The sequence below is a fragment of the Hydra viridissima genome, unplaced genomic scaffold (assembly GCF_058129835.1).
Source record: "Hydra viridissima isolate aposymbiotic clone 2 unplaced genomic scaffold, HvirCarnegie_v1 scaffold_16, whole genome shotgun sequence".
Lineage (NCBI taxonomy): Eukaryota > Metazoa > Cnidaria > Hydrozoa > Anthoathecata > Hydridae > Hydra > Hydra viridissima.
In genome coordinates this window covers 1477373-1492224 of record NW_028324315.1, presented here as the reverse complement: position 1 = coordinate 1492224, position 14852 = coordinate 1477373, and the positions used below count along the sequence as shown (strand labels likewise).

The following is a 14852-nucleotide window of genomic DNA, read 5'->3' as shown; positions in this document are numbered from 1 at the left end:
CAAAATATTAAAATATCACTTTTTTTAAAAATTGGAGATAAAACAAGATTTTTCCAACATCGCGAAAATGATGAACTTTTTTGTGACGCTCAATGCTAACACTTTTCATCTTTATATTGCTCACAGTATATGGCTAAACATGACAATAAAGGTAAGTCTTACTTAACTTCATTTTCATGTTTAGCCATATTTTTTTGAGAGTGTACAATAGCTGAATGAAAGGAAGTTTGGCTAATGTTTTTGTAAAATCCTTATACAAGTTATAGTCAGATAATCTAGTTTTTGTAATTCTGGGACTTTGAAGACCTGAAGACCTGAAGCATCAACACGGAAACACTACACGGTCATTTAAAATTTCAGGTTTTTCAAAGTTGTGTGAGCCATGTAGCATTAAAATGATTTTTTTATAAATTGAAGCTCCATATTTTCAAGTTGAAATCTCAGAGATCATTTTGTTTAAAATCGCGAGCAATACTTGAAATTCTTTTTTAAAATATTGACATTACAGTTTTTAATTCCTTAACTTTTCCATAATGATGGCCTGGAGAACTTAAGATGTTTAAAAAACTGAAAAGTTGATTTTGAGGGTTCAGTATACAAAGCTAAGATATTTAGAAATGATTAGGTGCATTTTTTTTCTTCTATATTTAGTAGACTAGCTAATATTTTAAAGTTTACTGATGAGACACAGTTTAGCAAGTAATTACTGAGTCCAAAAAATGGTTCCAGCTTAGGCTTTAAAATATTTATCTCCACTTCAAACTACAATAAATGTAAGTTAAAATATTTCTTTCGAAGCTTTTGTTTATTAAACTTAATTCTTAACGCTTTATCAAACTTATTTCCTAACGCTTAATAGACACATATAGTATTTTTTTGATTTCCTAACGATTTATCAGAATAATCAGTGTTTCTAATGAAAAGGAGTTTGATTTAGTATCTGGCCATAAACTTTGTAACGAGTGAGAATTTATTTTATTTAAAAAAAAAACAAAGAAGACAATTAAAGTTATTCATGCTGCTAGAGCAATTATGATTTCAATGAGACTGACATTTTCAAAGAAAAACTTTAATTCAAGCATCAATAGCCTTGGTTGTTCACCACTAAGACTAGTAGCTTATAAAGAAAGAATTAGCTGCGCAAAAGATGAATAAGATCCACTCTGCAACCAAAAAATACTGTTTTTGTTTTGGAAGTTTCTCAAAACTGAAGTTATTTAGTTAGGATCGGAGAGTTGAGATATTGATGGTGCACATAACTATTTTTTTACCTTCCCAGATATTAATATAAAATACAAGGCTTTTAAAAAATGCAAGGGTTATAGATAGAACCATAAAAAAAAAAGAAGATGAAGATCTATTAGTGAGAAATCAAGGCCATGACTGCTACTAATTGGATAAATACTCTCAAATAAGTCTAGGGATGAAACACCATGTTTCATTCCCCGTCGATAATGAAAGACAATATTTAAAAAAAATCTTTTTAGTTAATACAAAAGAACTAAACTTAAAGTTCATTGAAAATGTTTTTGATGTCAAGATTAGTTTTCTAATATTTGTAAACTTAGACCAAAATGATGCATCTATGTTGAAGATAATTCAGGCCTCTAGTCTGCATGTGATTGTAGATACCACTAGAATACAATGCTTTCAGGATTAAAAATACTAGATAGTTTAGACTATTAAGATCTCTTTATATTAGTTGTTTGTGTCTCACCAAATCTAGATTGCATGCTGCTCAGTTGCAATGACTACTTGAGTAACTATGCATAAAAGAGTAACTTGATGCTTTGTGTGATAAGTGCAACATTGATGAAATAATGCTCAGTCAGTGACTATGAGTCAACAAAAAATCTGACTTAGTTCTTACAACTTTTCCCATAAATGATTTTATTGAATAATAGTAAAAACAATTTTATTGAATAATGGCAAAAAACTGTAAAAACACATTTAATATATGTTTCCATAAACAAGATAATAATATATCTACCAAGTAGTTGTTTTTGCTAAATCACATGGTAGGAGTTCTGCGTTGATGCTGTTGGCTCTCTCAAGCGACTTTGTAACAAGTGCAAGTTTACAATCACTAACCAATCTTATGAATTCACCTGAGTAAATTGTATGACTGGTAAACACAAAATATTAAAAGAATCCATTTTCCCTACATTTTAAATGAAGCAAATATTATGTATTGTACAAGTTTTAAATTAGAAGAGCGTTATGCTACTTACTCAATAATTACTGGAATAAATAAACCACCATTGTTTTACACAACAATTAAACTATTAAACTATTAATTAAACTATTTTACAGGTGCGAAGGGTGTCATTCAACAAACTTTATTCAAATGTAAATATTTTAACAGTCCGACAGTCACTCACAATGCGACATGCTTCTCTTTGATCAGGATTTTTTGTAGCATGTGCTTATTGCTCCAAAATGGATTTAGGACGAGATAGTTGAATTAAGGTTTCCCTGTGAAGTTCATGATGTGGTCTCTTTTATCAAACATCTTTACGCCACATAATGAAGACATTTGCTAGGTTCCAATTTTAAACGCTTTATGGAAAACTCCATGAAGAGTCTGTAATTGGAACCCATGGATTATCATTTCAAGAACTAACTGAAATTTTGTAATTATATGGTTGCATAAAATTGCAAAAAATCTTTAAAATTTTCCTTTGTTTTTAAATTTTACTCAGTTTAGCCAAAGTTGTTGTTAAAAAAAAAATTATTTGATTTATTTAATATTTATTGCTTATTATTTAACAAGGTTTTTGATACATAAAAAGATTTGCTTCATAAATACATAACAACGTGTGTATCCTAATGACACACAAAGTAGCTTTTAGTGACGGATTGGAAAAAATATTTTAAAATTTAAAGTCAGACTAATGTTTCTTTTTTGCTTCAAAAACCTATTAGCAATTTAAATGGGTTTGCATACTAAATTTTAAATATTGAGTTTTCAATTGGATTAAATCTGTTCCGAACTTGAGAGTAATTCAAGCTTAAATCAGGGTTTATTTCTAATATTGATTATGAAATACTCCTTTTCCTTTTATATTTTGTATTATAATAGAGAAAATGTATGCAAGTAGCTCTATTTTCTTTGTATTGAATGAATATTTTTGAAACCTGTTGATCCTACATTTTAGGTGGTTTAAAGACAAATTTTTTTAAGTTTTGCCTAAAGCCATTTTTAGGTCTGCATAGTTACTAATCTACCATATCTATAACTTTTTTAAAAATAAACTTGCTTGTAAAATATTGAAACTAAAAAAATAAAACTTGTCACCAAAAATTTGTATGCTTATCCATCCTCATTTTGTATACTGATCGAAAATCAACGTTTTAATTTCTAAACAACTTAAATTATAACATTAAAAAATTCTATATCGATGTATTTAAAAAGAAAGTCCATTGGTGTCTTTGACGTAAAGAACAAGAAAGTCTTTTGAACTTCATGTTAAAAACATTGAGTTTCGATGTATAAAAAAAAACATGTAATTGCTACTGACTTTTTTTGGAATAATGAAATGTTTTAAATATAAATTTATTGTTATAAATTGATTTTTGTTATAACAACTTATTGCTAAAATTAATATTGATGTTTTACATAAGTTCAATTGCAGCAACAGCGTCTTAAGTAGACTCAAAGTACTAAAATAATACTGATGCAATATCTGAAATGAAAAAATTTAAGCATTACCTTGTTCCAGTTATCTTGAGATTAAAATTAATTCTTAGCCCAAGCAAGATGTTTTTCAATAATATTAGGCATAAGCTTCGGCTTCTGCGGTTTTCTGCACTTAAATCATAGTTTGTAACTTCTCCTTTTCAAGCATTCAAGTGAAATGTAGATACCTTAGTCTTTTAAGAAAGTTTTTAGTTTTCTAACTGCATATTACAATCCAGTTCAATATTTATCTTGAATTTATACTTTACCAACTACACCGGTCAATTCTCTGTTCTTAAAATTAAACTCCTAATATGGGTTTGCTATTAATCCTTTTAAGTAACCTCGGAGATTTAGGCAATTTTTGGCAATACTCTTCTGGGTGTGAACTGTTTCTTGTAAAAGAATACCTTTCTTAACCATGTAACATGGGGAAATATCACTCTATCCATCATTAATTTTAAACAAACAGCAATTGAAATTGAATTCTTAAAGTTAGAAAGACAGTCTACAATTATATAGATCTCCTAAAGGAACATAACTATTACAGATAAAATTATTAGGAAGTATTTTATTTACATTTATAAAACTTACTTTTCTTTTATCAGGTAAAAAAGATTCAAAACCTTTTTCAAATACTCTTAATAAAAATTAAAAAAAAGAAAAGAAAAATGAAAGGAAGTTAAACAAAATGTAAACAAAAATTTAATAGAAATAACTCTTAACTAACAATTAAGTAGAAATCAAAAAAATTAAAATAACAATCAACGTCTGGAAACATTTTTTTGAGACTCATAATAAAAGACAGTATTGTATATGCAACAACTCCTTCTTCAATAATTTTTTGTCAACTTGAGTCTAATATGTCAAGATATCAAAAGCATTGGATATCTTGGCATACTAGACTCAAGTTGACTGGCTATTGATCCTCATCAGGAAATGGTGCATTTTTTGAAAGATAATTTTGGCAAAGGTGTTTAAAAGAGATAAAATTTGCACAAAAAATTAGGAGATAAAAGTGTTAGAAACTAATGATTACTCATCGAAATATGTATGTGTATACATGTTTATGCTTATATAAATTTGTAAAGGCATTTAGGCAGTAGCTTTTATCCTTCCTTTCTCTCATAAGAAAAATTTATTTGGGGCTTCATTGTTTTACATATCTTGTTTAATGGTATAATTGTTAAGTATATAAAGTTTAGTTGTGTATTACTTTTTTATCTTGATTTTCTTAAAAAGATTATATAACGTCAAATGGTGTTCTTTTCAGATATTACTTTAAGCGACAAAATGGCACTTCAAGCTCCATTTTACAGCTCAATGTAATTAGAGAAAAAACACTAATTAATGCAAACAATCAAAAAAAATTTTCACAGATCTAAAATCGATAATTGTTCCAAAAATAAATGGGGACAGACTTTCTCAGAGGAATACTCACAGAAAATGGATAGAATAGATAAGGTGTTGATCTATTTATTTCTTATTTGGTTTAGTCAAACTCTCAGACATGATATTGCAAACATAATTTAATTCTATTTCAATTATTTATTTCCTCAAGATTTATTTTTTTATTATTATATTTTATTATATTCTTTAAGTATTTAAGCTTAATTAAACAAGATATAAAAGCATTTTATTTAGAAACATTTGTTTTAAACTTTTGTTTTTTGCACTAGATGTTTTACGCACAATTGTGCGAACATTTGACAGTTATTTCATTTAATGAGTTAAAAAAAACTTTTTTTTTACAAGTTTATTTTATTATACACTATATATTGAATTAGACAATGAATTTTTGTATTAAAAATTAATTTCATTGAGAAAAATGGGGTTTTAAATTTTTTTCATTATTGAAAATATTAAGTCATCAAATCAGCGAAATATAAAAACGTGTTCTTCTTGTGTCATCTTTATAATCAGTTATCCAATAAGCAGATGCTATATTCTTAAACAAACTAAATTTCATTGAGTATGCCCCATTTCTTCACCCTTTTGGATTTTTCTTCTTGCAATATTCATTTTTGAATTTTTAACGTAATTAACTTTCTGTTTATAGGCTTAATTTCTTCTTTAGTATAAAATATTAATTTGGCTTTTTAGAAGCAAGTGAAGTGCTCAAATCTTATTACACAAAGTCTTATGATCACACACAAAGGTTTGGGCAAGTGAACACTGACCTTCTGATTAATGATGTTGAATTAGCTTACATCAATCCAAAGGAGGTGTTAGCATTCGAAAGTTGTGAAAAGTTTGATGAATGGGAATACTTTGTTAAAAAGCCTAGTGATGTTACTAATACTAAAATAGCACTTGAAGAGATGTCACTGCCAAATTCACAACTGGTATTGTTTTCTGGTATTACTGGTATTGGTAAAACATGCTTACTTCAAAAGTGTGTTTTTTGTTGGGCAAAGGATTTACTTTGGAAAAATGTAGACTTTTTATTTTATTTCGAGTTTAAAAAGTTGAACGAAATTTGTCACGTTTTGAATGCACAAGAAGTTGTTAACAAATTTTACAAAAATTTTCTGAAGGGACTAGACATTATGGGGTCTCAAATGAATATAATGTTTGTATTAGATGGTTTGGACGAATTTGTTTACTTGGAAGAATTGTATAAGTGCATATCTGGAGATTCAAGCAACCTCTCCATAATATCTACATTAATGGATGTCTTCAACACAACAAACAAGTGTGTTCTCGGAGGCAGAGTTGAATCTGTAATGAAATATCATAGTTTATCTAAGAACCATAATGATATTTTACACATACAGATCATGGGCTTTAGCAACCTTGCGATTAGAAATTATTTTGGAAGTACTTTGTTATGTAAAACTTTAAGAGATGATATAGCAGAACTAATCACAAGCTCCCCTGTTGCCAAGGCCTTGCTGTCTGTTCCTTTTTATACTAAGGCTGTCTGCTCAACACTGTCACTATGTTTTGGTAGTTCTTTAAAAACCATGACTGAACTACAAACATTAGTATTTTTGCGCTTCGTTCAGCAAATCAACAAAGCAACTGAGCCATTATACCTAGTTATACAAGAAAACAAGCAGCATATTTTGAATGTGTGTAAAGTGGCGTTCAATATGTTAGAGAGAGGAATGGTAAAGGTTTCCAAAGCTGAACTAGCCACAGTTCTTGATAATAATGGCTTTGAACCATTCGGTCTAATTATAAATTCCAAAGTAACTAATGAATATCAGTTTATTCATCTCTTTTTATTGACTTTTTGTGCTTCTGTTCATTTGTATTTTTACAAAAGTCCTCAAGAGGTATTTCAACATGAAAAATTACGCAGTTGTTTACCAGTTGTGTGCGGATTACTTTTTGGTGATGGAAGGAATGTTGTAAGTTTAATTACCAAGTTACAAAAACCTGTTCACACAGAAAATTCTCTGCTGAAAGAAATTTGTGGTAAGCAAAAATTGCTCTTACATTTAATTTTAAGTTCTTCACCAAATTTCCTAAATAATAGAGAAATTGCTAAAGTTTTTATCAAGAATAAATAAGAGATCAACGTTTTTTTGCTTCCTCAAATTTTGAATGCAATAAATTAAAAGATTGGTTCTGAATTTTTTTGTATGAACAATTTATTAAAAAAACTAATTCGTAATTTAAACAATCATTATACATGGTACTCGTTTTCGAAGATTATTATGTTATGATATTAAGACTATTAGGTTATTCCACGTCAAGTGGAACCACTTTTTGGTCTAATTTGACATCACCGACTCGGATTTTGATGAAATATGGCTCACATGTTGGGCATATGGACAGAAGAAAAACATGTAAATTTTTTTGACTTAGGTCAATTATTTCCTGATATATGACCTTTCAAAGTTTTGACCTTTTCACTTGACCTTGGTTATTTAAAATGTTATAACTTTTTTGCTATTATACTTAGGAAGTTGATTTTGGTGGCAAACAGAAGCTCTTGCATAGACGGACTAGTTTGTATCTATACAAAAAGTGATAAGTTCAATAAAAAAAAAAGTTATTGGTCATTTGGTCATTTGACCTTTGACCCTGGTTGATGGTAAAGGTCAAAGGTCATAGTTTTTTTTTTACAAACTGCTTTCTCTAGTGTGGATGTCCGATGAACAAATCTTTTTGGGATTCCCATAAACAGCTTTGGGATTAACGTTAAAGTATAAGTAGGTTCCAAAAGTATAATATTTATCGGCCTTATAAATGCGAAAACTTGAGGTTATTTTCTGTAAATAGCCTTTTATAGATATATATTATTAACTATTTCCTTTTTTCCTTTTGTATTCTAGATTGTAATTTAATTACTAGCACTATATATACATACTAAGTCAGTATTAAATGATATGAGATTTAAAGCTCTATATATTTATATGAAATAAATCAATTCATTTCGATTGAATTAGTCATCAAAAGACAACTTAAGAAGAAGTTTTTAGCAACTTTCAAATTAAATTTAGATTAAAAATGGCATTTCAAGCGCAGAATTAAAGAGACAACACTATTATTATGATCCTTTCCAACACCATAAGAAAAAACAATATATGACCTTAAGCAAAGTTATTAGTCGGCAGGTTGCTATGTATCCCTCAAAATTTATGGCTGGAGCAAAATTATGTGATACTTGCCGAAAGAGGATCACTGGCTTACCTTCCGAAATAGGATTAAGTGATGATGAAAGTTCTGCAAATTGTAATACAGAGTTAGATTCTCAAGGCAGTTCCAGATCTCAAAATATTTGTAGTGACAAGGGAGATGAAAATTATCAGTGCCAGGAAGTAGAAATTTCAATTTTTAATAAATCCTTGTCGTCATTGGGTACGTCACCCTTGGATAAACGCAAGTTACAAACTGTTAAAAGTTGTATTCCGGAGAAATAGAAAAAGCTTAAAAAACTTGTAAAAAGGAAGTTAGACCATTTATCTCCTAATTCAAATGCTATCGCCATTGATACTTCAGAGGCAACTAAAAAAAAAGTTTTCAACACATGTGCTGATGACATTGTTAAAGTGCTCCAGGATAAGTATTAATCAATACAAAGTAAGAGTGAAAAGATCATAATTTTGACAATATTTGTTGCTCAATGGAGTAATCGAAAAGTGATGAAAGAATTCAATTGTTTTCATCGACTTGTATCTCAACTAAAAGACGTTTTAATAACCAAAGGTGTTTTATCAACCCCTAACCCAAAAAAAGGGAAATCACTACCTGTACTTGTGAAAGATATTGTAAAAGAGTTTTATCATTCTGACACTCTTAGCCGTGTATTGCCTGGAAAAAAAGATTTTCTATCTGTTATGGAAAATGGGGAATAAAAACATATTCAGAAAATGTTTGTTTTAAGTAATTTGAAGGAAGTTTATCAATTATTTTCAGAAAAGTATCCGAATATCAGAATTGGGTTTTCGAAGTTTGCAGAGGTACGTCCAAAAGCATGTGTCTTTGCAGGAGCATGTGGTAATCACTGTGTATGTGTATGTATCATTCATCAAAATGTTAAGCTTATGAAAGTCGGATCGCATGCGGGTGATTTACAACTAGAAGATGAATTAGAAACCCCTATTAAGAACTACAAACATGCTTTGGCTAAAATCCAATGCAATCCTTCCTTGCCAGCATGTCCTCTAGGCGATTGTAAAAGTTGCCCTGGAGTTGCTATGCTAAAGGAATGGTTTTTGCAATCCTTTGAAATTAAAGGAGTTAAAGAAATTGAGTATAAATAGTGGTCTACAACAGATAGGTCCCAGCTTCAAACCTTTATACAGTCCACTGATGAATTTGTTGAAAGACTTTTAGGGAGCTTGAAAACACTTACTAAACAATTATTTTATTGCTTAAGAGCAGGCAAAATATTTAGAATGGAAGAAAAACAATTTATCTGATGGAGAATTGCGGGTTATTGATGGTTTCTCAGAAAATTATGCATTTATCATACAAGATGCAGCACAGGGATATCATTGGACAAATAGTCAAGCAACTTTACATCCTTTTGTTTTTCATTATAACTATGAAGGAAATTTATGTCATAGAAGTTATGTGCTGCTTTTGGAACGAAATACTCATGACACAATTGCAGTTCATCTTTTTTAGCGTAAACTAATTAATTTTTTAAAATTGAAATTTGAGGTATTAAAAATAACATATTTTAGTGATGGCTGTGCAGCACAATACAAAAACTTTAAGAATTTAATAAATCTGTGCTATCACAAAGTGGACTTTGGTATTCTAGCCAAATGGCATTTCTTTGCCACAAGTCATGGTAAGGGGTCTTGTGATTGAGTTGGAGGAACTGTTAAATGTGAAGCGGCAAAAGCAAGCTTACAACCTCCATACCATAACCAAATAATGACCACTTATCAATTATATACTTTTGCTAAAGAAAATATCCATGAAATTTCCTTTGAATACCTCACTGCAAATGATTAGCAAATTGAATCCACAATATTAAAGGAAAGACTTTTGAATGCTAAAACGATTCCTGGTACCCAAAAACTTCATTACTTTAAACCATTATCCACGAATGAACTTTAAGTATAAGATTGTAGTTCCAGTTCTGTGTCTAGAATTGAAAAAGTTACGTTACAGAGAGTTAGCCAGCTCAACTTTAGTTCAATTACTGGTTACATGGTTGTAGAATATGATAAACATTGATGAATAGGTTGTGTGTTGAAGAGCAATCCAGAAAAAAGAGAAGTAACCATGAACTTTCTTCACCCTCACGGTCAAAGTCAACTTTTCTCCTACAGAGATCCTTCAGATACTTTTACTGTTGATTTGAATGATCTTTTGCTAGCAGTCGAACCCAAAATTACAATTGGTCGGTCATACTCACTGATCTCTATAATAGCTGGATAGCGCAACTCCGAGCAAAACTTCTTATTTTTTGACGCCAAAATCCCCATATTGGAAAGCCCCAAAAATTTTAATCCCGTAAGCTTTAAGTTCTGTTTTTCGGCTTATCACTTTATCGCTTTATCGCACATATCAGACTTCATTGTTCTGGGGCTTTCCAATATAGCGATTTTGGCGTCAATTTTGATATTAGAGATGCGCTATCCAGTTATTATAGAGATCAGTGGTCATACTTCAATACTTCTATAGACTCTAAAAGAGCAACCAAAGCACTTAACTTGCATCATCGTTAACTATTATAGCTTTTTTAATTTATTATTAGCTAATATATATTGAAATGGTTATGGTGCAAATATCATACTGCATTCAGTATTGTACTGCCATGTAGTTAAAACTGCTAAATAAGGGATTTTTGTTACTTTTTAACAGTTTTATATATATATATATATATATATATATATAGGCAAAGTATCACCAAATTATAGCATATTTGGTATATGGTAGCTATTATATAACTTAGGGCCTACGTTCAATAAATAACCTTGAAATACTGTATAATTATAAGGTATCTACATAATAAATTTTTAGAACCTATTTATACTTTAACGTTAATCCCAAATTGTTTATGGGAATCCCAAAAAGATTTTTTCATAGGACATTTACAATAGAAAAAGCAATTTGTAAAAAAAAACTATGACCTTTGACCTTTACCATCGACCAGTGTCAAAGGTCAAATGACCAAATGACCAATAACTTTTTTTTTATTGAACTTATCACTTTTTTGTATAGACACAAAGTTGTTCGTCTATGCAAGAGCTTCTGTTTGCCACCAAAACCAACTTCCAAAGTATAATAGCAAAAAAGTTATGACATTTTAAATAACCAAGGTCAAGTGAAAAGGTCAAAACTTTGAAAGGTCATATATCAGGAAATAATTGACCTAAGTCAAAAAAATTTACATGTTTTTCTTCTGTCCATATCCCCACCATGTGAGCCAATTGTCATCAAAATCTGAGTTCGTGATGTTGGATGGGTGGTTCCACTTGACGTGGAATGCCCCAATTACTTTATTTAAATAATTACAAAAGTAAAAATTTTAAGTTTTACATTTAAAAAAGTAATTGATCAGGTGTCCAAGTTGAAAAGTCATGGAGGTATATAAATGGGTCTTTTATTAACTTAAAAGTTAATAAAAGACGCATTTTATACCTCCATGACTTTTCTTTAAATGTGTAGTTTTTCACATCAATTCATCAATTGGTTAAACAAAATAGTATACTAGATTGTAATATTTACAATATTTATTCACATTAACAGGTTAAATAGAGAGGCTAAGTTGCTTCACCTTTACCTGGAAACTCTAATTTGAGAAGAAGTGCTTGTATTTGAACTTTAGCCAAAGCTTCGGAATATTTGCTTAACCGCTTTAGCTGTGAAATTAATGATTTCATAAATAAATAATCTTCATTCTGCTCTTTTTCAGTCGGATTTTCAATATTGGAGTTAATTATTTCTAACGTTTTTACTAAAGTTTTGTCAAGTAAATTATTAGAATCTAATTTTATTTTTCTTTTAGTTTTGTTATTAGTATGAATTGTCGATTCACTTGACTCTACATGCACACAAGAATTTATATAATTGTTTTTCAGTCACATCTTCAGATAAATGATTATTTAGCTCCTTGTTCAATGGATGATGTTCTGTTGCTCTTTTTCCTATATTTGTTCTGTTGCTCTTTTACCTGTATTTATATATTTATGATAGTTGATAATTTTTTCAAAGTATTTGTTGGTTTCATTTATTTAGAAGCAACTTTTTTTTATTACTTTTTGTTTTAAATGCCTTTTTCCTTAAGTAATTTTTCTGAACTTTTTTATTTAGAACTTTTACCAAGTTCTTCAGAAAGAATAAAATTTTATTTACAAGGTAAAATCTTTTGCATTATTTATCTTTTATTTTTCTTTATTTATCTTTTATTTTGCTTTATTTATCTTTTATTTTGCTTTATTCATCTTTTATTTTGCTTTATTTATCTTTTATTTTGCTTTTTTAATCTTTTATTTGGCTTTATTTATCTTTTATTTGGCTTTATTTATCTTTTATTTTGCTTTATTTATCTTTTATTTTGCTTTATTTATCTTTTATTTTGCTATATTTATCTTTTATTTTGCATTTGTATGCACTGGTTAAAACCGAGCGGGAAATGCCTTACAGAAGAAACAGTATAAGCTATAAAAATTGGAGTAGTAAAAATAATTTTGAATAGTTGTCCAGAGAAAACAAAAAATCACGAAGAACAAAAAGTTTAATTGCTATAAAGTATACTTTAGATCGTTACCAAACCTATCTTTGCTCATTGAAGATTACAACATGTATGTAAACTTTTCTGCCTACATTATTAACAATTTCAGAAAGCTAATGTGCGCCATGAAAAGAATGAAAAACTGAAACAGCTAAAAAAAACTTTTATCTAGTGTAGGGCTCGCTGAAATATTGTTTGCGCTACATGGATTTGAGCCTTTCCACTATGTAGAATTAACAGTTACAAAACTAACATATATATATATATACAAATTTTTCTAATAAAATATTCTTTTACAATTATATTGTAAATGAACAGGACTTGACTACACTGGACTACACTTGCTATATCATATACACAAAATTTTTGATAATGCAAAATTTTATGCTAATTAATGTGGGACAAGATTAGGAGAAAGAAAAACATCGGTTTAAGGTGACCTTCTTGAAAGGGTCATGATTATCACCATGGTATTTCGAAGTCCCTTAACCTATACAGCCATTAATGCCTATTACTTAGGGCTTAACGGGGGCCCCGATGATCAAGAATGTTAGACAAGGTGAAAAAGAGGTAATAGGTTGGAGGAATATCCGATATCAAGAAGGACGGTGTTTACTATTTGTTGACGTTTCGTTAATCACTTACCGTTGTGCAATTAGTTTCGCCTAATTGCATTGGTTTCATCTTACTGCATTCTTGTTAAGCGGAAGGGAATTTATTTGGCGTGTGGGTGGCATGACGATGTCCATAGTATGGATGTGAGGTGTGCACTGTAAAAACTATTAAAAAAGGAGGGAGAAAACGATCCTGTTGGTGGAGAATGGGAAGCACTTAGTAAAAAGTCACCACTGAAGATGCAATATGACTGTGTTAGGTCTGATAGATAAATATGCACAGTATGTCATTTAGAGGCCGTACTACGTTGTGTTAATGTTGATTTAGCTTGATGCTGAATAAACTGCAACTGTTCACGGACTCCATTACGGTCTTTCACTGGAATTCTTTTTTATGGAAGTGAACACTGAAATCAAAATCGCAAGCTGAACACTTTATATGGCTAAGGGTGAGTGTGTTTTGGGAATTGGTCGACGGCAAAAACTTAAAAGCTGATATTGCCTAACAACTCAACAAAAACATATGATCAGATAAGAATGATGAAACTTGAGAACCTTTCAAATTTTGCCGGAACTGCATTGATAAATAAGCAAATAGTTCTGGAAAAACATGAGCAGACAGGGCTGTTTGGAGTTTTTTTTTTGAGTGAAAATTTCCGCTGCATCAAAGTAAGATATAAAGAAAATAATCCAAGAGCGTAAACCATGTCAATTGCAATTATTTTATACTGGGGCGTCAACTGTGAGATTCGCAAGATGAGCACCCAAGTAAATGATGTCAAACAACGCCACATAATTCAGAGTTTTAAAAGCAAAATGATTATTGGAGAACTGTTGTGTGCATTTGAAGCTTCGAGTTGTTTATTGTCTTTTTGGGAATGTCTTTATTGAAAGAATCTACCACAATCAAAAAATCGACAGAGCGATAAAAGGTTTCCATACAGAATAGTGATACTAAAGCTCTACTACGGTATATTGTATTATAAAATGGCGTCTAGGCACTATTACTCGGGATATATCAGAGCAAATGGTCCTGACAGACAAGATGGCACGCCATGTAAAGCACTTCAGACGAAAAAGGAATAAAATGAAAGCAGAAAAATGCTTTAAGGCCAAATTTGTGATATACCAAATAAAGAGTTAGAGATTACTATTGACAGTTTAAGAAGTGACTAAAAAGTAAAACATGAAAATCTTGGTAGAAATGTTGAGGATAACACATAAGAACGAGGACGCAGATCTTCGAGAGGTACTTCGAGATCCAGGACTCCAAAATACCTCTGTGATTAATATATGTTCTTTAAATACTCTGAACGTTGTTAATCTCAATTATAATCCAGAAGGATCAAATAGTAGCACTATTGTATTGCCTAGAAGTAATTATGGAAAGGGGACATGAGGGCAGGCATGA

The 14852-nt window shown here is 30.1% G+C and overlaps 1 protein-coding gene across 6 annotated transcripts in view; it reads left to right on the top strand.

Moving 5' to 3' along the window:
* LOC149877249 (NACHT, LRR and PYD domains-containing protein 9-like) overlaps positions 1–14852 on the top strand; it is a 42987-nt gene that overhangs the window by 8392 nt on the left and 19743 nt on the right. For all 6 annotated transcript variants that reach the window (XM_090073834.1, XM_090073829.1, XM_090073830.1 and 3 more), the window contains 2 exons: positions 5783–7102; positions 12407–12451. In XM_090073834.1, coding sequence (XP_089929960.1) covers positions 5783–7102; positions 12407–12451 — 1365 coding nt within the window. The remainder of the gene's footprint in view (positions 1–5782; positions 7103–12406; positions 12452–14852) is intronic.